General features: G+C 42.9%; 2 protein-coding genes and 2 long non-coding RNA genes across 5 annotated transcripts in view; all 4 read left to right on the top strand.

Annotated features, from left to right (window-relative positions):
- LOC115116330 (endoplasmic reticulum membrane sensor NFE2L1-like) overlaps positions 1–3,155 on the top strand; it is a 32,356-nt gene extending 29,201 nt beyond the window's left edge. Inside the window, exon 5 of the mRNA XM_029644803.2 lies at positions 465–3,155. Coding sequence (XP_029500663.1) covers positions 465–1,246 — 782 coding nt within the window. The 3' untranslated portion in view covers positions 1,247–3,155. The remainder of the gene's footprint in view (positions 1–464) is intronic.
- Positions 3,156–5,399: 2,244 nt separating this feature from the next.
- On the top strand, positions 5,400–7,551 carry LOC135572314 (uncharacterized). The gene is made up of 6 exons (XR_010464206.1): positions 5,400–6,145; positions 6,233–6,408; positions 6,499–6,560; positions 6,643–6,729; positions 6,817–6,858; positions 6,927–7,551. It is a non-coding gene; the product is annotated as an uncharacterized LOC135572314 (long non-coding RNA).
- A 2,248-nt stretch (positions 7,552–9,799) lies between these two features.
- Positions 9,800–10,812, top strand: LOC135572422 (uncharacterized). Its single transcript, XR_010464284.1, has 2 exons — positions 9,800–9,947; positions 10,042–10,812. It is a non-coding gene; the product is annotated as an uncharacterized LOC135572422 (long non-coding RNA).
- Positions 10,813–11,846: 1,034 nt separating this feature from the next.
- Positions 11,847–19,148, top strand: LOC115116331 (chromobox protein homolog 3-like). 2 transcript variants are annotated; one of them, XM_029644805.2, is made up of 5 exons: positions 11,847–11,954; positions 17,289–17,437; positions 17,701–17,869; positions 18,004–18,098; positions 18,388–19,148. In XM_029644805.2, the coding sequence occupies exons 2-5, from the start codon at positions 17,295–17,297 to the stop codon at positions 18,512–18,514; spliced, it is 534 nt and encodes a 177-aa protein (XP_029500665.1). In that variant the 5' UTR covers positions 11,847–11,954; positions 17,289–17,294; the 3' UTR covers positions 18,515–19,148. The 2 variants fall into 2 exon arrangements, with proteins under 2 accessions (XP_029500665.1, XP_029500664.1); XM_029644804.2 differs by having other exon boundaries at positions 11,848–11,954; positions 17,262–17,437.
- Positions 19,149–25,281: the final 6,133 nt, after the last annotated feature.

Genomic DNA, 25,281 nt, shown 5'->3' on the forward strand with positions numbered 1-25,281 from the left:
CTTCAGTTTTCACCTAAAATGACACCCAAATCTAATTGCCTGTAGCTCAAGACCTGAAGCAAGGATATGCGTATTCTTGATACCATTTGAAAGGAAAAGCAGCCAACAAGTGTTCCGCATATGTGGGTACTCCTTCAAGACTGTTGGAAGAGCTAGTTGAGAGAATGCCAAGGGTGTGCAAAGCTGTCATAAAGGCAAATGGTAGCCACATTGAAGAATGTCATATTTTGATTTGTTTTACACTTTTTTTGGTTACTACATGATTTCTTATGTGTTATTTCATAGTTTGTCTTCACTATTATTCTACAATGTAGAAAATAGTGTCAACTTTTGACTGGTACTGTATATGTGTATGTATTATTTGTCTGCATTCTAAACATTGCACACTTCTGAATAGCAAGTTAAGCATACTACATCTCCATTCTAAAGTAGCTTACATATTCCTATGTACATTTGACTCCCAGGTGCGTCGGAGGTGTCGTCAGCGTCTTCCAGTTCGTTCTGTGAGGACGAGGGCGGAGCTACGGGCTACAGCAGCGAGGCGGACTCCCTCCCCTCCAAGGACATTTCTGACTACGACACAACATGGTCACCTGTGGACCTCAGTGAGAGTGTGTGGCACGACCACAGCTACTCCACCCCAGCCTTCTCCCACCCATCAGCCACCACATTCCCCCACAAAACCATCAAACAGGAGCCTTTCAGCGACGAAGACGATGACCTGGAGGATTACGAAGATCGAGAGCTTAGCCGCGACGAAGTCCGCGCCCGGGCGTTACAAGTCCCGCTCTCGGCAACGGAGATCGTCAGCATGCCTGTGGAGGAATTCCTGGAACTGCTGGAGGGGCGTGGCCTATCTGCAGCCCAGGTCACCCTCCTGAGGGATATCCGGAGGCGAGGGAAGAACAAGCTGGCGGCACAAAACTGCCGTAAGCGCAAGCTGGATGCCATCACAGGGCTCCAGGAGGAGGTGGAGAGGCTGCAGGCCCAGAGGAACCGGCTGCTCAGGGAGAGGCAGCACACTGCCAAGGCTCTGGGAGCTGCAGGCCATCGCATGGAGCACCTCTCCAGGGATGTCCTTTCCAGGCTGAGGGACGACTCCGGAAGACCCCTGACCCCAGAGAGATACACCCTGCAGTGTGGGGCCAATGGGAGGGTCGTGGTGCAGCAGATCAGGCGACCTGGTGTTGCCTCGACGACAGCTGGAGGTAAAACGGACAAGAGGAAGAAGGAGAAGAAGCCTTGATGCTGGGACTTGAAGTTTTAAGGATGTGCTATTGTTTTCTCTGAACTTATGGGCCAGATTCTGGTCATGTGACTGTGTTTCTGGATCTTTCTCTTCCTTCTTGTCTGGACTCTCTGACCTTGGAGCCTAAAAGGACAGAAACACAGAAAAAATGTAAACCCAAAAACGTGCATGTAAATACAAATGTTACAACGTGTGATGGAGATTTTTTTTCTGGAAAAAGTAACGTAGCTCAAACACTGGACTCTAATGGTTTCTTGCTATATAAATGAAAGGGTTTTATAATTTTAAAGCATTTCTTACAAGGAGAATTGTAATATTTCCAACTAAATCAATTTTAGGCTAGTTAAAAAAAAGGGAATTTCAATTATATAGCTTAAAGGCTTAATGCAGACATTTTTTTCATATCAAATCATTTCTGCGTGACAATGAAGTACCTTACTGTAATAGTTTTCCATTAAAATGCTGGCAAGAATTTTGCTTGGACTGTCTGGGTGGGGGGGGGACGGGACTGAAATCTAGCTGTTATTGGCAGAGCGGTTTGGAACTCAATTTGTTGGTCTATTAACTAATTTAACACCTGCTGATATCACCAGGCAAGTTGAAACTCCACCCATGCAAAACCTGCTGATGTAGAAGGTCCTGTGTAGATTTTCAACCAGCATCTATGAGAAAATAAAACTGATCACATTTTTTCACCCTTTTATAGTATTGTTTCATCAGCTGTTGTACAATATGATACACAACACAGAAAAAACAGAACGTTGACTGCACTGGGCCTTTAACCTCAACTGGAAATTGATAGTAGTTGTTTGGCATCTATTGATAAAGATTTCTAACGTTCTGAAAAGTTCTAAAGACCAATGTTCCTCCATAGATCCTAGTTCTGGAGTTTTAAGTTGAAATTCTTTCAAAACTGAATCTAACTGGTGATATGTCAGACATGTCATTTGAAATATGACATTTGAGACATTACATTTAAAAATAAAATAAAAAAGTGATGCATAGATGTACATATTGCTTTTATGTATGATCACTTTTTATACATTTTTATTCCATTTGTATTTTTAAGCACTGTATGTTTCCTCCCTCTGATATTTTGAAACAGGGCTTTGAGTTTGATGGTTTTCATTCTACCTCACAACTACTATGGATGGTTTGGGCTGATTTTGGGAGGCCATTTTTTTTATTCCATGGGGAGATGGGTTGTTGGGGAACACAAGTGCACTCAAGTCACGGCAAATGCTTCACTGTAGGTCAAGGTTGGTGATACAACTGACCTAACCCTCCTTAACTTGAAACAATGCCTTCACCCACTGTTGTGTTCCGAAGTAAAGTGTGCTTGTATATGTGTGTGTGTGTGTGTGTGTGTATGTATTATTTGAGAAATGCTCACAGAGATTGAAGAAAATGTATACTGAGAGATAAAACCAGAAAAAAGTATACTGTGCAGAGTTATACAAGAAAGTCTGAGGTAGGCTGTATATTACCTACATCAAGCAAGTGAAAATGTGGTCTTTATTTCAATAAATATTGAAAATGTTCTTTACGTCTCAGAAGTTAGTTTTGCCTTGGACAAAACCAATCCGATTCCCAGGTTGAACAGATCTTTTAATTTTCGAATTGTATTTTTTAATTTTTTGGCACTTTTTTAGTTTTGTGTGTTTTCTGATTGCCATGTGTGTTTGAGTAAATGAGGCTGAATTCATTTTTACAAATCCATTAAGTTTTTTTTCTTCTTGTTTTATATATAAACATGGCTTTGCTCGACTGGGATTGATTTGTGTTAAAGCTGTACAGGGCAGGATGTTAAGTCACAAACGGAGTTATCTCCTTTTTCTAAGAGCACTATTGATGTTCTTGGTGATATGGTTCTTTCCTAAGAAAAACTATTAAATGTTTAACAAAACTAAGTTGTCTATCTTTGGTCTGAACACTTCTATGTGGAATCCTATCGACAGCATGTTTAGCCCACCTCAAGACTCACTCCCAATATACACACATGCTACTCTACTGGAGCAGGGCCTGGTTTCATGGTTCTATTGAAGAACTTAACCTTAAAGGAAAACTGCACCCAAAAACTATCTTTTGGTATTTGGTTCATTATTCCAATGCTGACATGGTCCCAAAATGTTTTGCTTGTCAGCAATCAAGTTTAAAAGATATGAAACTTTCAAAATACAGAAATAATCTCTGTATGATACATATTGCATCATATGATGGAAAATGCATCATACATGGATGATTTTGAAAGTTACAAACACTACATGACAAAGTATGTGGACAATTGCTCGTCGAAAGTCTCATTCCAAAATCATGGGTAATCATGGGGACCCCTTTACCACTTTAACAGCCTCCACTCTTCTGGGAATGCTTTCCAGTAGATGTTGGAACATTGATTCCACTCAGCCACGAGCATTCGTGAGGTTGGACACTGATGTTAGGTGATTAGGCCTGGCTCACAGTCAGCGTTTCAATTCCTCCCAAAGGTGTTCAATGGGATTGAGGTCAGGGCTCTGTGCAGGCCAGTCAAGTTCTTCCACACAGATCTCGACAAACCACTTCTGTACAGACCTCGCTTTGTGCACGGGGGCATTTTCATGCTGAAACGAGAAAGGGCCTTACCAAGACTGTTGCCACAAAGTTGGAAGCAGAATCGTCTAGAATGTCATTGTATGCTGTTGCGTTAAGATTTCCCTTCACTGGAACTAAGGGGCCTAGCCCTAACCTTATAAAACAGCCCCAGACCAGTATTCCACCTCCATTAAACTTTAGTTGGCACTTCCATATTGGCAGGTAGCGTTCTCCTGGCATCCGCCAAACCCAGATTCGTCCGTCAGACTGCCAGATGGTGAAAAGTGAATTATCACTCCACAGAACACGTTTCACTGCTCCAGAGTCCAATGGCGGTGAGCTTTACACCACTCCAGTCGACGCGTGCCATTGCGCTTGGTGGTCTTAGGCTTGTGTGCGGCTGCTCGGCTCTGGAGACCCATGAAACTTCCAACTAACATTTCTTGTGTTGACGTTGCTTCCAGCGGCAGTTTGGAACTCGGTAGTGAGTGTTGCAACCGAGGACAGACAATTTTTACACGCTATGCACTTCAGCACTTGGCGGTCCCATTCTGTGAGCTTGTGTGGCCTAGTCTTTTTAATTTAACCTTATTTAACTAGGCAAGTCAGTTAAGAACAAATCCTTTTTTTACAATGACGGCCTACCCCGGCCAAACCCAGCCCAGGCGACTCTGGGCCAATTGTGCGCCTCCCTATGGGACTCCCGATCACGGTTGGTTGTGATACAGCATGGAATCGAACCAGGGTCTGTAGTGACGCCTCTAGCACTGCGATGCACTGCCTTAGACCGCTGCACCACTCTGGAAATTTTACAAACGGACTTGTTGGAAAGGTGGTATCCAATGACGGTGCCACATTGAAAGTCACTGAGCTCTTCAGTAAGACCATTCTACTGCCAAATGTTTGTCTATGGCGATTTCATGGTTGAATGCTTGATTTTATACACCTGTCAGCAACGGTGTGGCTGAAAGAGCCGAATCCACTAATTTGAAAGGGTGTCCACATACTTTTGTGTATATATACATTTCAATCAGAAAGTATTTAGTTCCCTTCCCCTTTTCCACATTTTGTTATGTTACAGCCTTATTTTAAAATTGAGTAAAAATGATTAATGAAATCCATCTACACACACCCCATAATGACAAAGCGAAAAACAGGTTTTTAGAAGAAAAAATGATAACTTAAGTATAAGTATTCATACCCTTTGCTATGAGACTTGAAATTGAGCTCAGGTGTATCCTGTTTCCATTGATCATCCTTGAGATGTTTCTTCAATTTGATTGGGGTATTGTGTGTATGACTAAATATTATTTTTATTACTCGATTTACTACATTTTAGAATGTTTTTTTTTAAATGTATATATTTAACTAGTAAGGCTGTATTGTAACAAAATTTGGAAAAGATAAAGGTGTCTGAATACTTTCCGAATGCACTGTAGTGTAGTTTGAAAACTTGATTGCTGACAAGTAAAACGTTTTGGGACTATGTCAACAATGGAGTAATGAAATAAATACCAAAAGACAGTTTTTGGGTGGAGTTTTTTTAAGATGCTTTTGGGAAACCAGGGGCCTGTTGCACAAAAGTAGAATTAAGACATCCGGGATAAATGACTCAGCTGAGCTCAATGAAGCCAAAACATGTGCGTCCAGGCTTAATTGGTTGCACAAAGACCAAGCCAGGATGAGCAGACACGGATTCATTAACCAGGTGAAACCAATCCTGGATAGGTGCGCGCTCACGGCTCACTCAAATAGACCCGCCACAGATCACAGATTAACTGATTTACCATGGCAACTAGAGCCGCGTACTTTTCCCCGTCGGAAGCACAAATCCTCATGGAGGCATACGAGGAGGTAAAATATATAATTAAGAAGAAAGGCAACACCGCCACAGTGATAAAGCAAAGAGAAAAAGTGTGGCAAAGTATTGCAGACCGCCTGAATGCGTAAGTAGTGCACAATTACACACTCACCGCTCCGCTGAAACATCACAATTACAATTCAAATATTTAATTCACATCTCCAAAAATGCAGTTGTACTGTAATTATGAAACGGTTAAATTTTTAATTGAAATGCACTGCAGATATGAGTGAAATTGTGTAAAGTAACTCCATCACACTGTATAAAGCTATGATACATTTTTTGATATTTTTACTGAAAACAAGACAAAAATACCAAGTAATTTTTGCAGTGTGACTCCATTAAATGTGTGTGTGTGTGTGTGTGTGTGTGTGTGTGTGTGTGTGTGTAGAGATTAAACATGAACGGGCCAAAACGGACATGGCAGCAGGTCAAAATCAAATACAAGAACATTCTGCAGAATGGTATGGTCCCTGACTAATATTTAACAAAGCACAAGCATATATTGTACCCAGAAGGTGCCTGCTCACACATTGTCTGTACTGTTTTAGCAGTGAAAAAGAATACCCACAGACAAGGCACGGGTGGTGGGTCACCAAAGGCTGACCTTACCCCAGCAGAGGACATGGCCTTGGAGCTAAATAAAGGCAGGCCCGTCTTAGAGGGGATCCCTGGGGGAAAGAGACGAGCATAGGTTCCTCCCAAGATGCCACCCGCTTCATTCAAGGTATGTCCTTCCATCTCTACATGGGATACAACCACATTCATATTGAATCAATTTGGACTGTCTGACTTTGGTTTACCTATTGCCTTGCAGTGCCTGGCAGCACTGTGTTCCTGTTAGAGCCACCAGCACAAGCACCAGACGATGCTGATCCAGTGAGTACTCCATCAAAGGCATACTGTAGGCCTGGCATGTCTTGTCTACTAGCTTCAATATGAATCCGATTAAATGTGATAGGGTGAAGGCCCCAGTGCAGCAGCAACAGCACATGATGGAGATGATGATGAGGAGGAGACCATCTCTCTGGATTCCAGAAGGCATGAGGTATCATGTTAAGACTGTGAAAGTACTATTTACTCTACAATGGTGAGGAGTCCTCATCAAAATCAAAAAATCTAATTTCTTTTACAGGACCCAGATGCTATACAGTGGGAAAACCAGCCTGGCAACATAGTGCGTATTAATAAAAGGACATCACATCCTGCCAAATTCCAGCTGCGCTAATTGTATTGTGTTCACAGAGCTCACAAGCTATCAGAAAGTTGTATGGCAACCACCTTCCCAGCAATCAGTACAACCAAGTCATCGTTATAAGGCATCGCCCTCTTTTGCCCACCCCCCCAGCACCAGGTGTGGCCACTAGCCTATATGAAGGCCCAAAATTGTGTGTTCCTTTCTGCTCTGACAATGGCATGCCCATTCGTGCGAGATGTGGTGGATGAAGAAGCACTTGTGCTGAGGAGAGCCTTCAGGCGAGAAAGGGTCTTCAGGGACCGGTTGGACCCACTGGCCTTCCCTGATGACCATCTATATGAAAGATACAGGTTTTCTGCAGATGGCATCAGGTATCTATGCAGACTACTGGGTCCCAGGATTAAGCACCGCACTGCACGGAGCCATGCACTGAGTGTGGAGCAAATGGTTTGTGTGGCCTTGCGCTTTTTTGCTAGTGGAGCCTTCCTGTACTCAGTGGGGGATGCAGAACAGCTGAACAAGGCCACAATTTGCCGCACAATAAGGAGTGTGTGTCTGGCTATCAAAGCATTAGCAGATGTCTTCATCTCCTTCCCTGGCCACAGAAGACTCTGTGACATCAAAGAGGAGTTCTATAGGATTGCAGGTAAGAGGATCTACAAATTACAGGACAACTGTTAACACATAGTAGGATACTCATTACTTTGTGTGACATTTACATTTACATTTAAGTCATTTAGCAGACGCTCTTATCCAGAGAGACTTACAAATTGGTGCTTTCACCTTATGACATCCAGTGGAACAGCCACTTTACAATAGTGCATCTAGGTCTTTTAAGGGGGGTGAGAAGGATTACTTTATCCTATCCTAGGTATTCCTTAAAGAGGTGGGGTTTCAGGTGTCTCCGGAAGGTGGTGATTGACTCCGCTGTCCTGGCGTCGTGAGGGAGTTTGTTCCACCATTGGGGGGCCAGAGCAGCGAACAGTTTTGACTGGGCTGAGCGGGAACTGTACTTCCTCAGTGGTAGGGAGGTGAGCAGGCCAGAGGTGGATGAACGCAGTGCCCTTGTTTGGGTGTAGGGCCTGATCAGAGCCTGGAGGTACTGAGGTGCCGTTCCCCTCACAGCTCCGTAGGCAAGCACCATGGTCTTGTAGCGGATGCGAGCTTCAACTGGAAGCCAGTGGAGAGAGCGGAGGAGCGGGGTGACGTGAGAGAACTTGGGAAGGTTGAACACCAGACGGGCTGCGGCGTTCTGGATGAGTTGTAGGGGTTTAATGGCACAGGCAGGGAGCCCAGCCAACAGCGAGTTGCAGTAATCCAGACGGGAGATGACAAGTGCCTGGATTAGGACCTGCGCCGCTTCCTGTGTGAGGCAGGGTCGTACTCTGCGGATGTTGTAGAGCATGAACCTACAGGAACGGGCCACCGCCTTGATGTTATTTGAGAACGACAGGGTGTTGTCCAGGATCACGCCAAGGTTCTTAGCGCTCTGGGACGAGGACACAATGGAGTTGTCAACCGTGATGGCGAGATCATGGAACGGGCAGTCCTTCCCGGGAGGAAGAGCAGCTCCGTCTTGCCGAGGTTCAGCTTGAGGTGATGATCCGTCATCCACACTGATATGTCTGCCAGACATGCAGAGATGCGATTCGCCACCTGGTCGTCAGAAGGGGAAAGGAGAAGATTAATTGTGTGTCGTCTGCATAGCAATGATAGGAGAGACCATGTGAGGTTATGACAGAGCCAAGTGACTTGGTGTATAGCGAGAATAGGAGAGGGCCTAGAACAGAGCCCTGGGGACACCAGTGGTGAGAGCACGTGGTGAGGGAGACGGATTCTCGCCACGCCACCTGGTAGGAGCGACCTGTCAGGTAGGACGCAATCCAAGCGTGGGCCGCGCCGGAGATGCCCAACTCGGAGAGGGTGGAGAGGAGGATCTGATGGTTCACAGTATCGAAGGCAGCCGATAGGTCTAGAGGAAGGAGAGAGAGAGAGTTAGCTTTAGCAGTGCGGAGCGCCTCCGTGATACAGAGAAGAGCAGTCTCAGTTGAATGACTAGTCTTGAAACCTGACTGATTTGGATCAAGAAGGTCATTCTGAGAGAGATAGCGGGAGAGCTGGCCAAGGACGGCACGTTCAAGAGTTTTGGAGAGAAAAGAAAGAAGGGATACTGGTCTGTAGTTGTTGACATCGGAGGGATCGAGTGTAGGTTTTTTCAGAAGGGGTGCAACTCTCGCTCTCTTGAAGACGGGAGGGACGTAGCCAGCGGTCAGGGATGAGTTGATGAGCGAGGTGAGGTAAGGGAGAAGGTCACCGGAGATGGTCTGGAGAAGAGAGGAGGGGATAGGGTCAAGCGGGCAGGTTGTTGGGCGGCCGGCCGTCACAAGACGCGAGATGTCATCTGGAGAGAGAGGGGAGAAAGAGGTCAGAGCACAGGGTAGGGCAGTGTGAGCAGAACCAGCGGTGTCGTTTGACTTAGCAAACGAGGATCGGATGTCGTCGACCTTCTTTTCAAAATGGTTGAAAGTCATCTGCAGAGAGGGAGGAGGGGGGGAGGAGGATTCAAGAGGGAGGAGAAGGTGGCAAAGAGCTTCCTAGGGTTAGAGGCAGATGCTTGGAATTTAGAGTGGTAGAAAGTGGCTTTAGCAGCAGAGACAGAGGAGGAAAATGTAGAGAGGAGGGAGTGAAAGGATGCCAGGGCCGCAGGGGAGGCGAGTTTTCCTCCATTTCCGCTCGGCTGCCCGGAGCCCTGTGACAGGTTTCCCCAATGTCATTGGTGCAGTGGACTGCACACACATAAGGATAAAAGCCCCCTCAGGTGCCCATGAGGCCGATTTTGTGAATAGGAAATCTTAATGTTCAGGTGAACATAACTTTTTGATATTGTCCATTGAACACTCTGCATTGCCAGTGATGTGCATTGATTGGTGTAATATTCCTCATCTTATGATTTCAGATGGTCTGCAATGCTGACTGTGTGATCAGCAATGTTGTGGCAAAATGGCCTGGCTCAGTCCATGACTCCAGAATCTTTCGGGCCTCTGAAATCTATCAGTGCCTATCACAAGGTAAGCCACACAACCCCTATTTATAACCATCATGGCTGTGTCAAGAATATCACTGTGTTTATGAGGTAGTAATGATGAGATTTTGTGTTGACAGGTGAATTCTCTGGTGTGTTGCTGGGAGACAGGGGGTATGGCTGCCAGCCTTTTCTCCTGACACCTTTCACAGACCCCCAGGAAGCACAGCAGGCCTACAACCATGCCCATGCCAGGACCAGGGCCAGAGTTGAAATGACCTTTGGCCTCCTGAAGGCACGCTTTCACTGCCTTCACAAATTAAGGGTCAGCCCTGTTAGGGCATGTGATATTACTGTGGCTTGTGCTGTCCTCCACAATGTGGCCTGCCTGAGGAAGGAGAGGGCCCCCAGAGTGCCACCAGCCATGGACTGGGACAATCCGGCAATCTTCCCTGATGACGACAGTGGTCGGCTGCTGAGGGACCAATATGTGTTGAATTATTTTAGTTAGTATGTGTGCTTTCAATTTTGGTTAAATATGTCCTGCGGTGGCAGAGGAATTTGGGTTTTTTTGGGTTCGTTTTTTGACGAATTTGGCCTCTTATGATGTTTGTGCGGTATACTGTGTGTAATACAAGGCTGCAGGGAGGCTACTGCATCCATTCATTTGTCTGTTCAGTTGATGTGTATGGATTTGTCCTGCATTTATTTTAGTGTGCAGACATGCAGGGTGTGTTATATACAGACCTTTGAATGTGTATGTATCATTTTGTATAATATGCTTGGATTCTGTGCTTTCCATCTTGTAGAGTCACTGACTTCAGTTTCGAAAGGAGCTGATGGTTTACCTGCTTTGTTTTGTCCTTATTCAATAAAGGAACATAATGTTACACATTGTGTTTTTATATTCATATGGAATGTGTATTTGTTTATATGACAGAGTACTAGGGCCACACTGAAGAAAAAGGATAAAGTCATAAATTTATGAGGCTGGTTCTTTCTGCAGAAAAGCTACATATTGTTTTGATACTTATGACAATGTGATACTTAATATTCTGGCACATCAGCATGTCTTAGTATGGTTTCATAAACAGAAGTACAATTTCACGAAATGCCCCACATCTGTCATTTTAACAACTGTCCTCCTTTAAAACAACTGGTTACAATATTATGACTTGTTTTTTTCCCCTCTGTGGCCCTAATATTCTATCATTTTATATATAGCCTTATAGTCTATGGGAAACTGTAAATTATCTAATGATAGCAACATCATCTAAAAATCATTTTTTATCCAAAATCATTGAAATTAATGATCACAAACGTTTAAATAATAACAGTGGGTCTAGTTATGTGATAACAATGTATAGTGAGCAGTGAAATAACTATTGGTTTCCATTTGTGGTGACTGCTGACTGACATTAGGGATGAGATTAAATAGATCCTGGAATTTAGCCTGGTCTGGAGCAGGCTAGCTCCACAGAATAAATCTCCATGGTAATTTATACCATAACATATCCTCCTGCCCCCTATCCATCTTTAGTGCAACCGGATTACGGATCAATTGAGCCAGGATCACCAAGATATCCTGGCTTAATCCCTTATCCTAGTTTTGTGCAACAGGCCCCAGGTCCAGAACAAATTGTATTGTTGTGAAATTGTTAGATATTACTGCACTGTTGGAGCTAGAAACCCAAGCATTTCGCTACACAATAACATCTGCTAAACATGTGTATGTGATTAATAACATTTGATTGATTTAGATTATTTGACTTAAAGGTAAAACGATTACGTTGTATCGCATTACGTTTCCCGAGGGTGCATTTTACACACTGTGGATTTAAAGCTCCTTTCTGGGGTTTGGATCCATCCATGAACATTTATTTTGAAACCACATAAGGAAGTTTAGTTACCCTTGCGGCACCCGTAGAAAGGGAGGTTTATTTTTGGCGCGCGCGCAGCAGCAACTTATATTCTGCACCGCACGCGGTAAGGACGAAGCCGCTTGTTCTTTTTCCGTCGTACATTCTGCATCAGCTTTTTCTTGATTTTCAAGGTGAGTCCCTCAAGATCCAACGTCAAATGATTATGTAAATTATAGGCTGTACACTTATAATTGATGTGATGCATATGTGTCGTCTTTATTTTTGCTTTAGCGCACGGTCATGCTAGCCACCAGTAGCCAACTTGCTACAGTTTAGCTAGCTACACTGACAAAGTGATTCCATTGTTTGCTAGGAAGCTTATGTAACTTGTTAGCTAGCTGCCATTTTAGGAAAGGAAGGTCTAATTCTCACTGACCAATCAACCAGGTAACTTAGTATAACTATATTCACGTTGTAGGTTTTGGGCCTTGCAATCACAATTTGTCCGGCCTTTGTTAACCCAACGTCTGATAAGCCCCTGGAAGCTTGTAGGGAACATAGTTAAATTCCACTTAACTAGCAATCTACCACAACTGGATAACAAACGTTTATTTAGCTAGCTAATGTTGGCACACTACCTAGTTGGCTAAGCTCCCGCCGGTTGTTTCGTATCAAATCAAATTTGGTCACATGCGCTGGTGTCGAATTACGGTGAAATTCTTGCTTACGAGCCCTTCCCTACAATGCAAAATCGGAATGGTAACACGAGGAATAAAATACAATAATGTATTACTGTATATAAAGGGGTACCAAATCAATGTGCAGAGGTACTAGGTTTTTGAGGTGTGTATGTGAAGGCATGGTAAAGTGACTAGGCATCTGGATAGATCGTAATGAGTAAAATTAAGAGTTTAGACAATCGCTACAATATGGCTTAGAAAGTAACGTTTATTTTCTAGTGAAAGTTAGTTTAACACCCATATTAAATTGAGTAGCTACTTAACTTTGCTAGCAAAATCAATACAGGCATTAGACTAGGCCTGTAAAAATGTTTTGGGGGAGGGGGGGCTCAACGGATTGTTCATAACGTTAACTTCTGTGCGCTTCAACGTCTATAATTTCATATAACTAGCAAACGTTAGCGATAATAAAATGACAACCCGTGTGCCCTTTGTTTAGCTAATAGTTAGTTTGTTAGCGAGGATATTGGTGAAGTGCACGGCGCACGAGCTCTATGATTCCCTCCACTTTCAGCATTTTGATCGAACGATCTAATGTTGCTTGGCAACTACCGACTTGAGGAGACTGTTCAAAGCTCAATAAGGAGGATAACAGAACGATGGGAAATGCAATATTTGGGACAGAGGTATCACTACTTTTAGTAACTGTCCAGTGTTTCCAGATTTCTATGAAATATTACCAGTAATTATTTGTGGTATGAGTGAAGTCGTTTTTTCCCCTCCAAAATATGGTAATTACGTAACCTTGTTTTTTTTAAAGCAGCTTTTCTGTGTTGGAATGGTTTGTGAGTACCCCGACAGCATGGCGTGGACCTGTACTGGTCATTTAAAATATTAATGTAATTGCACATCTTATTGGACATCCCCTGGGGAAATGGCAAACATTTTTTAAACGTTTTAGGTAGTTCTCCAATTTATGCAAGTTTGGTTGGGGGGAGGGTCAATATGTAGGCCAGTAAAAGTTTGGGCACCTACTCAAGGGTTCTTAATTTATATTATGTTCTATATTGTAGAATAATAGTGAAGATGTCAACTAAGAAATTACACATACGGAAACATGTAGTAACAAAGTGTTAAACAAATAAATATAGTTGAGATTATGTAGCCACCCTTTGGTCTTGACCGCTTTGCACAGTCTTGGAATTCTCTCAACCAGCTTTAAAGAAACGTGTTAATCCCACCAGTGTCCGATTTCAAAAAGGCTTTACTGCGAAAGCACACCATATGATTGTTAGGTCAGCACCTAGTCACAGAAAAACACGCCATTTTTCCAGCCAAAGACAGGAGTCCCAAAAGGCGGAAATGGAGAGAAAATCTATCAACCTTTGATCTTCAGATGATACTCATAGGACTTCATGTTACACAGTGTATGTATGTTTTGTTCGTTAAAGTTCATATTTGTATCCAGAAGTCTGTTTACATTGGTGTTATGTTCAGTAATGTTTTGCTATGTATAGAATCAATCTATAGGATGTTTTTAACATATCGCCAATAATGTTTAAACCGGAGAATTCCTTTGGAAATGCAATGGAACGCAACGAACTCGCACAGGCGCGCGAGAGACAGCTCATGGAATAAAATATAAAACATGCATTACCTTTGACGAGCTTCTTTGTTGGCACTCCAATATGTCCCTTAAACATCACAATTGGTCCTTTTTTTTCAGATTAATTCCATCCATGTATACCCAAAATGTCCATTTATAAAGCACGTTTGATCCGGGGGAAAAACAGCTTGCCAAAACACACCGTCACTACAAAACATTTCAAAAGTTGCCTATAAACTTTGTCAAAATATTTCAAACTACTTTTGTAATTCAACTTTAGGTATTTTAAACGTTAATAATCGATCAAATTGTAGACGGGGCAATCTGTATTCAATAGAGCAAGTAAACAAACCATGCACCTTTTTTCATCTTGCGTAACTCTCAACGGTGTAACGTTGTTCCCGGATGTGCTTCTTCTTCGTTGCACCAATGATTAACTTCAACCAAATTCTGGTGACATCCCGTGGAAGTCGTAGGAACTGTAAAATGGTCGCTATCGAATATCCCTTGGCAAAGACAACTGAGGGAACGGTCAGAGGCTACGTAAGTTCTGTTATAGTCACAGACATGATTGAAACAGTTTTAGAAACTTCAGTGTTTTCTATCCACACCTACTAATCATAGGCATATAATATATTCCTGGCATAAGTAGCAGGAAGTTGAAATTGTGCACGCTATTTATCCAAAAGTGAAAATGCGGCCCCCTATCCCTAAGAAGTTTTAACCTCTAGTGACTCCCAAACCCGCATGCGGGAGCGTAATCATCGCCTGAAACTAATTAGCATAACGCAGCGGACATAAATATTCATATTCATGAAAATCACAAATGAACTATATTGAGACACAGCTTAGCCTTCTGTTAATCACCCTGTCATCTCAGATTTTCAAAATATGCTTTACAGCCAACGTTAGACAAGCATTTGTGGAAGTTTATAATAGCATAGCATTATGCCTTGCTAGCAGCAGGCAACCTTGTCACGGAAATCAGAAAAGCAATCAAATTAAATAGTTTACCTTTGAACTTCGGATGTTTTCACTCACAAGACTCCCAGGTAGATGGCCAAATATTATTTTTGTAGGCGAAAGAGCTCCGTTTGGCTGAGAAATCGCCCGGAAATTGCGGTCACCACAACGCCGAAAAATATTCCAAATTGGCGCCATAATATCGACAGAAACATGGCAACCGTTGTTTAGAATCCATCCTCAATGTGTTTTTCTACTATCTATTCGATAATATATCCGTCGGGGCAATTCGTTTTTCTCTAGGACCGATTGGAGTAATGGCTACCTCTGTACTTTACGCGAGAATCTCTCTCGGAGCCACCATGTGACCACTTACGCAATGTGCTCGCCTACGGCTATTCTTCAACAGGAATGCGTAAACCTACGGCACAATGCTGTAGACACCTTGGGGAATACGTAGAAAGTGTAAGCTTGTTGATGGTACATTCACAGCCAAATAGGGAGTCATTGGAACGCAGCGCTTTCAAAGCCTGGGGCACTTCCGGATTGGATTTTTCTCAGGCTTTCGCTTGCAACATCAGTTCTGTTATACTCACAGACAATATCTTTACAGTTTTGGAAACGTTAGTGTTTTCTATCGAAAGCTGTCAATTATATTCATATTCTAGCATCTTTTCCTGACAAAATATCCAGTTTAAAACAGGAAAGTTTTTTGTTTTGTTTTTTCCAAAAATGAAAATACTGCCCCTGGTGTCGCAACAGGTTAATGCAACCGCTGTGTCAGATTGCCAAATTAGCCGCCATGTTGGAGTCAACAGAAACCAGAAAATACTAATATGCGCAGGTAGTCAGCCTGCCACGCAGTCTCCTCATGGAGTGCAATGTAATCGGCCATGATCAGTGTCCAAAAATGTCGATTGCCGATTGTTATGAATAATTAATCGGCCATTCCGATCAATCGGTCGACCTCTAATGCAAAGAGCCCTATTTGGTTGAAGACCAAGTCCATATTATGGCGAGAACTGCTAAAATAAGCAAAGAAAGAAGAGTTGCAAAGAAAAAGCCCAAATAAATCACACGGGACAGGAACTCTGTTTAGAAGGCCAGCATCCCGCAGTCACCTCTGCACTGTTGATGTTGAGACTGGTATCTTGCGGGTACTATTTAATGAAGCTGCCAGTTGAGGACTTGTGGGGCGTCTGTTTCTCAAACTAGACACTAATGTACTTGTCCTCTTGCTCAGTTGTGCACCGGGGCCTCCCACTCCTTTCTATTCTGGTTTGAGCCCGTATGCACTGTTCCGTGAAGGGTGTAGTGCACTGCGTTGTATGAGATCTTCAATTTCTTGCATTAAATAGCCTTAATTTCTCAGAACAAGAGTAGACTGACAAGTTTCAGAAGAAAGATCTTTGTTTCTGGCCATTTTGAGCCTGTAATCGAACCCACAAATGCTAATGCTCCAGATACTCAACGAGTGAAGGACAGTTTTATTGCTTATTTAATCAGAACAACAGTTTTCAGATGCGCTAACATAATTGCAAAGGGGTTTTCTAATGATCAATTAGCCTTTTTTTAATTATTAACTTGGGTTAGGTAACACAACATGCCATTGGAACACAGGAGTGATGGTTGCTGACACCGGGCCTATGTAGATATTCCATTAAAAAATCTGCTGTTTCCAGCTACAATAGTCATTTACAACATAAATGGTGTCTACTGTATTTCTGATCAATCTTTTTTTAATGGACAAAAAGAGATTTCTTTCAAAAACAGGGACATTTGTAAGTGACCCCAAACTTTTGAACGTAGTGTATTATCCAGTTGGATAAACACTCAACAGCCGACACACTCTTGCCTAATTTTGTATCACATTCCTATGATAAATTGAACCCCCCCCCAGTTTTAACTTAAGAGGTTTTCACTGGCCAGTTTGTGTGCGTACAGCAAACTACAAGTGTTTTAATTATTGTATTGATGTTCTGGACCAGGGTGTCCCAAACTCAGTCCTGGGGGTGGCCCCTGAGTGCACATTTTGGTTTTTGCCCCAACACTACACAGCTGACTAAAATCAAAGCTTGAATGAGTTGGCTATTTAAATCAGCGGTGTAGTGCTAGAGGGTAAAACAAAGCATGCATGGGGGCGGACGGGGGGTGGAGTTTAGGAAACCCTTGTTCTGGACAATAACCTGTGTAAACATTGTGTCAGGTGGTCTCATGTTATTAAAACCCAAATTCGTCTCTTTAAAAAGATGAAAACCTCCCCTCTTGTTTCACAGCCTAACATGGGTAAGAAGCAGAATGGCAAAGGCAAGAAGGAGGTGCTGGAGGCAGAGCCGCCGGAGGAGTATGTTGTGGAGAAGGTGATGGACCAGCGCATCGTCAATGGGAAGGTGGAATTTTTCCTCAAGTGGAAAGGATTTACAGAGTGAGTGCACAGTTCTGGGGACCCAGGTCTGGAAGTGCTTCCCTGATATGGGGTCATGCTTGTCTGTGGCATGCTTATCTTGCAGAACCTAGCTTGTTTAAATAATCTGAGTTGTGAATTGAACTTGGCTGCCATTTTAGTTACAGGTATAGCTCACTTGAAAAATGTTAATACTCTGCTGCATTTCTAGAGCATGTTACTCTTCTTACCAGCATGCTGATGGTCATTTGTAGAAATATCCACTAACTACTCTTTCCTTTCAGAGCGGATAACACTTGGGAGCCAGAGGATAACCTGGACTGTCCCGAGCTGATCTCGGCCTTCCTCGAAGCCCAGAAGAATGTGGTAGAAAAGCCTGACTCCAACAAGAGGAAGTCCTCAACAGATGAGCCAGAGACAGAGGAAAACAAAGCCAAGAAGAAGAAGGATGTGGTGAGTGTTTAAAATCATTGTAGGGTGGTGTTGTCAGCTAGTCTGTGTGCAATGGTTATTGTATCAGTATGTTCCGATTTGCCAGATGGGTTGCATGGAAGCTGTAGTTTATTTCTGTACTGTGTGTGTTTCAGAGTGACAAGCCACGGGGCTTTGCCAGGAGCCTGGACCCAGAGAGGATCATCGGTGCAACTGACAGTAGTGGAGAACTTATGTTCTTGATGAAGTGGTGAGTCTCAAATTGTAAAACATAACCTCCTAGCTTGTGCTGTTCATCTTTAATATCAATCCCTTTTCAGTGTTGCACAGCCTAAGTCATTCCTCATGTAATTTATCTTCCCTGTTTATAACAATATTCACCTCTTAAAATAACTGCCTTTGGGTACTTCACATTCTATTTTTATCATGTGCACCTGAACTTCATTATGCTGAATAGTGCTACTAGCTGACTAGGTCAACCTTATTATTCGGCTCAGTAGCCACTAGTAAACACCAACCACTGTCCCTTGGCTCTTCAGGAAAGACTCGGACGAGGCAGACCTTGTCCCGGCCCGGGAGGCCAACACTCGCTGCCCTCAGGTGGTCATCTCCTTCTACGAGGAGAGGCTGACCTGGCACTCCTGTCCTGAGGATGAGGCGCAGTAGCACCCCTTCCTTGCCCAGCTGATGTCACCTGTGGGCCCCCCTGACCTTGACCTCCATCCTGTCCCTGATCCTGTCTCTCAGGACTGTTCTGTCTCTTCTCTCGCCCCTCTGTATTTTTTTTTTTGACTTTTACAATATGTTTAGCCATAGTGTTTAGTGCAAAGCAGTCAGGTGAAAGCCTGTGCTTTGGTACGTATTTTAGTGATAGGACAACATTGTTTACTGGGAAAGGGACTGAGGAGGATGTGGAGAAATGGGTAGGATGTGGAAATAAGGGGATGGGTGATTTGTCTCTTTTCATGGACCTATTCCTCATCCAAAACTGTCAGGGACTAGTTCCTCAGTCGATATATAGTTGTTTGAAAATTAACACCGTGGATCATATGAAATATTGATTTATTTCTCCCCCACCCATATAATCATTTGTCAGACATGTATTTTCAAGGTGGTGCATGGCTGTTCTGTTCACTGTCTAGCCCCTTTCCCCTCTTCTCCCTCCCATGAAACTAGTCCCCCCCCCCGTGGTTGCATACTTGAATCCCTTGAACAGTATGTCTTTTGCTGTATATTCACTTTGTAAATATTTTTTTCAAGAAGCTGTTCAATAAAGGTTTATATGCTTCATTTTACCACCCCCTCTGCCTGGGCTGAGTTTTGTTACAAAGCAATGACCTAACACTAGTGTAGTTGTAACTGTTATGGCTCATGACTAGTAACCATAGACTACAACTCTGCCAGAAGATAATTGTTCTGGGGTTAAAGTTCTGTCAATGTGCCGGATTTCCATTCTGATTCTGGAGAAGTTTTTGAAATCGGTGTAGATCAGCAATAGAAGTTTCCAGAGGGAAGACAGGAGGCTGGTTTTTACATACCCTTAGGTTGGAGTCAAACACCACTAAAATTCACAATTCCAGTGGGTCAGAAGTTAACATGCACTCATTTGACTGCCTTTTAAACAGCTTGGAAAGTTCCAGAAAATGTCATGGCTTTAGACGCTTCCGATAGGCTAATTAACATTGAGTCAATTGGAGGTGTACCTGTAGATGTATTTTGAGGTCTACCTTCAAACTCAGTGCCCCTTTGCTTGACATGAGGGGGGGTGTAGACCACAAGTCTGGTTCATTCTTGGGAGCAATTTCCAGATGCCTGAAGGTACCATGTTCATCTGTACAAACAATAGTACTCGAGTATAAACACCATGGGACTACGCAGCTGTCATACCGCTCCAGAAGGAGAAGCCTTCTGTGTCCTAGAGATGAATGTACTTTGGTGTGAAAAGTACAAATCAATCCCAGAACGACAGCAAAGGACCTGATGCTGGAGGAAACGGGTACAATAGTATCTATATCCACAGTAAAACGAGTCCTATATTGACAACCTGAAAGGCTGCTCAGCAAGGAAGACACTGTTCCAAAAGCACCATTTAAAAAAATCCAGACTACAGTTTCCTACTGCACATGGGGACAAAGATTGTACTTTTTGGTTAAATGTCCTCTGGTCTGATGAAACAAAAATAGAACTGTTTGGCCATAATGACCATTATGTTTGGAGGAAAGGGGGAGGCTTGCAAGCCGAATAACACCATCCCAACCGTGAAGCACTGTGGCAGCATTATGTTGTGGGGGTCCTTTGCTGCAGGAGGGACTGGTGCACTTCACAAAATGGATGGCATCATGAGGGAGGAAAGTTATGTGGATATATTGAAGCAACATCTCAAGACCTCAATCAGGAAGTTAAAGCTTGGTCGCAAATGGGTCTTCCAAATGGACAGCGACCCCAAGTATACTTCCAAAGATGTGGCAAAATGGCTTAAGGAAAACAAAGTCAAGGTACACAAAGCCCTGACCTCAATCCTATAGAAAATTTGTGGGCAGAACTGAAAAAGTGTGTGAGCAAGGAGGCCTACAAACCTGACTCAGTTACACCAGCTCTGTCAGGAGAAATGGGCCAAAATTCACCCAACTTATTGTGGGAAGCTTGTGCAAGGCTCCCTGAAACGTTTGACCCAAGTTAAACAATTTAAAGGCAATACACTCAATTAGTATTTGGTAGCATGTAAACTTCTGACCCACTGGGAATGTGAAAGAAATCAAATCTGAAATAAATCTCATTTTATTCTGACATTTCACATTCTTAAAATAGTGATCTTACCTGACCTAAAACAATGAATTTTTACTAGGATTAAATGTCAGGAATTGTGAAAAACTGAGTTGAAATGTATTTGGCTAAGGTGTATGTAAACTTCTGGACTTCAACTGAAAATATATATATATATATTTAGCCCTATTGGGGCGAGAGAAATTTCACTGGCAGAGTTAAGGAAATGATCACAAATCACATCTGCAATTTTAATCCTGTTCGACTGCCATGTCAGTCATTTTTAATTTGCAGTAAACTTATTATCCCAGTCCTTAATAACATGCTTTTCGGCAAACTCCCAGGTCCTCTGATAATACTTATCCATGCAAATGACAGAACAACCTTTCCAGTGCCATACATTTCTTTGAAAAGAGAAAACGGTCGATATTGTGCCAACGACTTGATAAATTGCTAAATACTGTCATTTAATTGTCTGCGCAGGTTACAGTTCATGGGTCTTGTTGATATGCATTATTTTGACTTTCTCCAAACTGACGGCCAATGTTATTCTCTCCCTAGACATTTTAAATATCTTCACTCCTAGAAGAGCCTCCAGGCTTCCGTCATAACAGTCCATTTTGAGTGAGGGGAAAAAAAGAATTATGTGTGCAGTTTGGTAAAACTAACCCCGGCCAAATAGTTGGCTGGGAAAACGGGCATGCTTGGGTAATAAATACATAACCAAACTTCTTCCGTGCGAATAGGGCTTTAGGCCAATACAGACAGGCGTGTGTCTGTTCTACAAAATTATTTGTAATTTTCTGTTATGCTGTGTGCACTGAACTGACATGCATTACTGAGACGTGGTTAAAGAAGAGTGTTTTGAATACTGATATTAACCTTTCTGGTTATAACCTTTTTCGGCAAGACATATCTTCCAAAGGTGGGGGAGTGGCAATCTTTACCAAGGATCACCTTCACTGCTCGATTGTCTCCAAATCTGTCCCCAAACTGCTGGTTTTAAGCTTTAAACTTTCAAATAGCTCTTTGACCGTTTCTGGGTGCTATCGTCCTCCATCAGCACCGGCCTGTACCCTACCTGCCCTAAACTCTCTCCTGGCCCCTTACACTAAGTATGAATTTGTCCTGCTAGGTGACCTAAACTGGGAAATGCTTAAACCACCTGACCAGGTCCTAAAGCAATGGGACTCCCTAAATCTTTCTCAGATTATTACCAATCCCACAAGGTATGACTCCAAACACCCAGAAAAGGCTACTCTCTTCGTTATCCTCACAAATAATCCTTATACAGTTGAAGTCGGAAGTTTACATACACCTCAGCCAAATACATTTAAACTCAGTTTTTCACAATTCCTGACATTTAATCTTAGTAAAACTTCCATGGTTTAGGTCAGTTAGGATCACCACTTTATTTTAAGAATATGAAATGTCAGAATAATAGTAGAGAGAATTATTTATTTCAGCTTTTATTTCTTTCATCACATTGCCAGTGGGTCAGAAGTTTACATACACTCAAAAAGTACGATCTTTGCCCCCATGTGCAGTAGGAAACGGTAGTCTGGATTTTTTTATGGTGCTTTTGGAGCAATGGCTTCTTCCTTGCTGAGCAGCCATTCAGGTTATGTCAATATAGGACTCGTTTTACTGTGGATATAGATACTTTTGTACCTGTTTCCTCCAGCATCTTCAGGTCCTTTGCTGTCGTTCTGGGATTGATTTGTACTTTTCACACCAAAGTACGTTCATCTCCAGGACACAGAAGGCTTCTCCTTCCTGAGCAGTATGACGGCTGGGTGGTCCCATGGTGTTTGTACTTGCGTACTATGTTTGTACAGATGAACGTGGTTTGGAAATTGCTCCCAAGGATGAACCAGACTGAATTGTGATACAGTGACTTAAAGGTGAAATAATCGGTCTGTAAACAATTGTTTGGAAAAGTATTTGTGTCATGCACAAAGTAGATGTCCTAACCGACTTGCCAAAACTATAGTTTGTTAACAAGAAATTTGTGGAGTGGTTGAAAAACGAGTTTTAATGACTCCAACCGAAGTGTATGTAAACTTCAGACTTCAACTGTTAGTATCAGTCTGGTGTTTTCTGTAATGAACGTGGTTTGGAAATTGCTCCCAAGGATGAACCAGACTTGTGGAGGTCTACAAAAAAACAATTCTGAGGTCTTGGCTGATTTCTTTTGATTTTCCCATGATGTCAAGCAAAGAGGCACTGAGTTTGAAGGTAGGCCTTGAAATACATCCACAGGTACACCTCAAATTGACTCAAATTATGTCAAATAGCCTATCAGAAGCTTCTAAAGCCTTGACATCATTTTCTGGAATTTTCCAAGCTGTTTAAAGGCACAGTCAACTTAGTGTATGTAAACTTCTGACCCACTGGAATTGTGTTATAGTGAATGATAAGTGAAATAATCTGTCTGTAAACAATTGTTGAAATATGACTTGTGTCATGCACAAAGTAGATGTCCTAACCGACTTGCCAAAACTATGGTTTGTAACAAGAAATTTGTGGAGTGGCTGAAAAACGAGTTTTAATGACTCCAACCTAAGTGTATGTAAACTTCCGACTTCAACTGTTAGTATCAGTCTGGTGTTTTCTGTAATGACCTCACTGATCATTGTTTTACAGCCTGTGTTCGTAATGGCTGCACAGTGAAACGACCTGTCCTGATTTGTCATAGTCGCTCGCTAAAAAAACTTGAATGAGCATGACTTCATGAACTGGCCTCTGTAAAATGGTATAGAATAAGCTTGATCCCCTCTGTCGAAGACGCTTGGAACTTCTTTTTTTATATTTTCAGTGGTATTGTTAACCCGCCCCCATAAAGAAAATGAGAATTAAAAACAGATTTGACCGCGATCTTGCAGACTTACTCCACCTCAATAATTGCATTTGGCGAAAGACTCGGCACACTCACACTCAGGCTGACTGGCTCTCGTTCAGGAAAATGAGAAATAAGTGCACTCAGGCTATCCTTTTACTTATTAGTTACTTGAAGGAGCAGTTCTCTCTCTGTGGGTCTAACCCCAAGAAGTTCTGGAAAATGGTTAAAGACCTGGAGATGAAATCCTCCTCACAGCTGCTCATGTCCCTTAATGTTGATGTGGTTGTTACTGACAAGAAGCACATGGCTGAGCTCTTTAATCACCACTTCATTAAGTCAGGACTCCTATTTGACTCAGTCATGCCTCCTTACCCATCCAACATTTCCTCATCTCCCACCCCTTCTAATGCGACTCTCCCCGATGCTCCTCCCTCTTTTCCCCTTCTAATGCGACTATCCCCGATGCTCCTCCCTCTTTTTCCCTTCTAATGCGACTCTCCCCGATGCTCCTCCCTCTTTTTCCCTTCTAATGCGACTATCCCCGATGCTCCTCCCTCTTTTTCCCCTGCCCCGCTACAAAGTTTCTCCCTGCAGCCAGTCACTGAGTCTGAGGGGCTAAAGGAGCTCCTTATACTTGACCCCAAAAAAACATCTGGGTCAGATGGTTTAGACCCTTTCTTCTTTAAGGTTGCTGCCCCTATCATCGCCAAGCTGTCTCTCCTTTCTGGGGATGTTCCCATTGCTTGAAAGGCAGCCAAGGTTGGTCCTTTATTTAGAGGGGAGTTCAAGCTGATCCTAACTGTTATAGGCCTATTTATATTTTGCCCTGTTTATCAAAAGTGTTGGAAAAACTTGTCGATAATCATTTTACTGGCTTTCTTGATGTCTATAGTGTACTCTCTGGTATGCAATCTGGTTTCCACTCAGGTTATGGATGTGTCACTGCAACCTTAAAGGTCCTCAATGATGTCACCATTGCCCTTGATTCTAAGCAATGTTGCGCTGCTATTTTTATTGACTTGGCCAAAGCTTTTGATACAGTAGACCATTCCATTATTGTGGACTGGCTAAGGAGTATTGGTGTCTTTGGCCTGGTTAGCTAACTACCTCTCTCAAAGAGTGCAGTGTATAAAGTCAGAAAATCTGCTGTCTCAGCCACTGCCTGTCACCAAGGGAGTACCCCAAGGCTTCTCAATGTACATCAACAACATAGGTCAGGCAGTAGGAAGCTTTCTCATCCGTTTATATGCAGATGATACAGTCTTACACTCAGCTGGCCCCTCCCCGGATTTTGTATTAAATGCTCTACAACAAAAATGTTTTAGTGTCCAACAAGCTTTCTCTACCCTTAACCTTGTTCTGAACACCTTCAAAACAAAGGTCAAGTGGTTTGGTAAGAAGAATGCCCCTCTCCCCACAGGTATGATTACTACCTCTGAGGGTTTAGAGCTTGAAGTAGTCACCTCATGCAAGTACTTGGGAGTATGGCTAGACGGTGCACTGTCCTTCTCTCAGCACATATAAAAGCTGCAGCCTAAAATTAAATCTAGACTTGGTTTCCTCTATTGTCTGGACCTCTGACAGTGCCACAGGGTTCAATTCTCGGGCCGACTCGCTTTTCTGTATACATCAATGATGTTGGTCTTGCTGCTGGTGATTCTCTGATCCACCTCTACACAGACGACACCATTCTGTATACTTCTGGCCCCTCCTTGGACACTGTGTTGACTAACCTCCAGACGAGCTTCAATGCCATACAACTCTCCTTCCGTGGCCTCCAACTGCTCTTAAACGCAAGTAAAACTAAATGCATGCTTTTCAATCGATC

The sequence above is a fragment of the Oncorhynchus nerka genome, linkage group LG7, assembly GCF_034236695.1.
Source record: "Oncorhynchus nerka isolate Pitt River linkage group LG7, Oner_Uvic_2.0, whole genome shotgun sequence".
NCBI classification, from domain to species: domain Eukaryota; kingdom Metazoa; phylum Chordata; class Actinopteri; order Salmoniformes; family Salmonidae; genus Oncorhynchus; species Oncorhynchus nerka.